General features: G+C 43.4%; 1 protein-coding gene across 1 annotated transcript; it reads right to left on the bottom strand.

Moving 5' to 3' along the window:
• Positions 1–609: 609 nt before the first annotated feature.
• On the bottom strand, positions 610–1,191 carry LOC138869197 (uncharacterized). The gene has a single exon (XM_070146795.1). It carries the CDS (start codon positions 1,189–1,191, stop codon positions 610–612), a length of 582 nt encoding a protein of 193 aa, XP_070002896.1.
• Positions 1,192–1,860: the final 669 nt, after the last annotated feature.

The raw sequence follows: 1,860 nt of genomic DNA, 5'->3' as shown, positions 1-1,860 counted from the left end.
CCCGAAGGGCGTTACATTGTAACAGTAGGTGCCATACTTCGTGATGAACAAAGAATTTTCCCTATCCTCGGGGTTCATCTGAATTTGATTATACTCCGAGTAGGCGTCGAGAAAGGTGAGGGTCTCGTGGCTGGCCGTAGCATCAATCAGACGATCAATGTTAGGCAATGAGAATGAATCCTTGGGGCACGCCTTATTTAAGTCTTTATAATCTACGCACATTCTTAACTTATTTCCCTTTTTGGGCACTACCACTATGTTGGCTAGCCACTCGGGGTACTTTACCTCTCTAATAGACACTATTTTAAGGAATTTTGTTACCTCATCCTTGATGAATGCATGTTTTACTTCGGACTGGGATCTTTTTTTTTGCTTCACCGGTTTAAACCTGGGGTCGACACTTAATCGGTGGGTGGTTATTTCCAGCGGGATTCCGGTCATATCTAAGTGGGACCAAGCGAAATAGTTGATGTTATTAATAAGGAATTGAATGAGTTTCTTCTTGAGTTCGGGGGTTAATTCTATTCCCAAGTATACCTTCCGATCCGGGAGATGCTCGATCAAAACATCTTGCTCCAGTTTTTCAATTATCGATTTCGTTACATCTAACTATTCGGGGGCAACAAAAGTTCGAGGAGCGAGGAAATCTTCTTCATCATCCTCGAGGGTCTGTACACTCCGAGACTCATCTGAGGTAGAGTGTATAGGATTCGGCGCCTCTTGGTAAACCACAAACATTTCTTTTGCCTTATGTTGTTCTCCATATATGGTTGTTATACGATCCTTTGTTGGAAACTTCATCATCTGGTGCAGAGTTGATGACACTACCCTCATGTTGTGTATCCATGACCTGCCAAGCAATGCGCTGTACTTCATGTAACCACTGATGACGTGGAATGTGGTGTTCTGAACTATACCGGACATGTTAACAGGGAGGGAGATCTCCCCTTTTGTTACTTCGCCGGCCATGTTGAAGCCGTGGAGGACCCGTGAGGCGAGTATGATTTGATCGAGCAACCCAAGCTGTTCTACTACCTTTGACCTGATTACATTGGCTGAGTTGTCTGGATCCAAGAGCACACGTTTAATTCGAATGTTACTTAAAAGAAATGAGATTACCAGTGCGTCGTTGTGTGGTTTCATCAAAGTCTTGATATCCCCCTCGCTGTATGCAAGGGTGTCTTTGGTCATGCGGTCTCGGATAGGCCCTTCTATGGCAGTGGATATTTTATACATTTGATCACAGGTCCTTGGGGAATGTCGGTCCCCCCGATAATCATATGAACGACATACTGAGGAATCTCTCTTCTTACGTAGGTTGGATGTTTATGAGTTTCCCGCTGAATCTCTCGGCGTGCTCCATCGTTAATATATGGACCGACGTTAACGTATTGGGTGCCACATGAGGTCGTACCCTTGAGAATTAGTTCCGGTGTACTCTCAGGGTTTTGATCTTGCACTCCTATACTTGGAATAACCATACCGCCCTCTCCAAGGTGCTCAAAATTGTTGTTTTCACCTCCATTTACTGAGTTAGACATTTTGACCTGAAATCGAAGATCTTGGACAAGAAAAAGTGTGAAAGATAACTTGTGTTACGTAGTAAAACCAGCAAGAAAATAATCACTATTATTTTTCTCCCCATGGTCGGCGCCAAACTGTTTACCGTGAAAATGGTAATAACAATTAAATTTGATTTTGTGGTTCTAATACGTGATCTATTTTTATGCTAGTTGTTAGGGCAATATATGCTTAGTGAGGTACTTGGAATCAAGCTTTGAGCTTAAAACAAGATGTTAACCAAACCGAATGGCTTTCAATCGGGGCCTCGAGCTTGCTAATTCGGGGCCTCGGGGTCGA

This window comes from Nicotiana sylvestris, chromosome 5 (genome assembly GCF_000393655.2).
Source record: "Nicotiana sylvestris chromosome 5, ASM39365v2, whole genome shotgun sequence".
NCBI lineage: Eukaryota > Viridiplantae > Streptophyta > Magnoliopsida > Solanales > Solanaceae > Nicotiana > Nicotiana sylvestris.
This window is presented reverse-complemented; position numbering and strand designations above follow the sequence as displayed.

Coding starts and splice junctions, on each gene's coding strand:
- LOC138869197 (XM_070146795.1), bottom strand. CDS start 1,191: ATGACCAAAGACACCCTTGCATACAGCGAGGGGGATATCAAGACTTTG.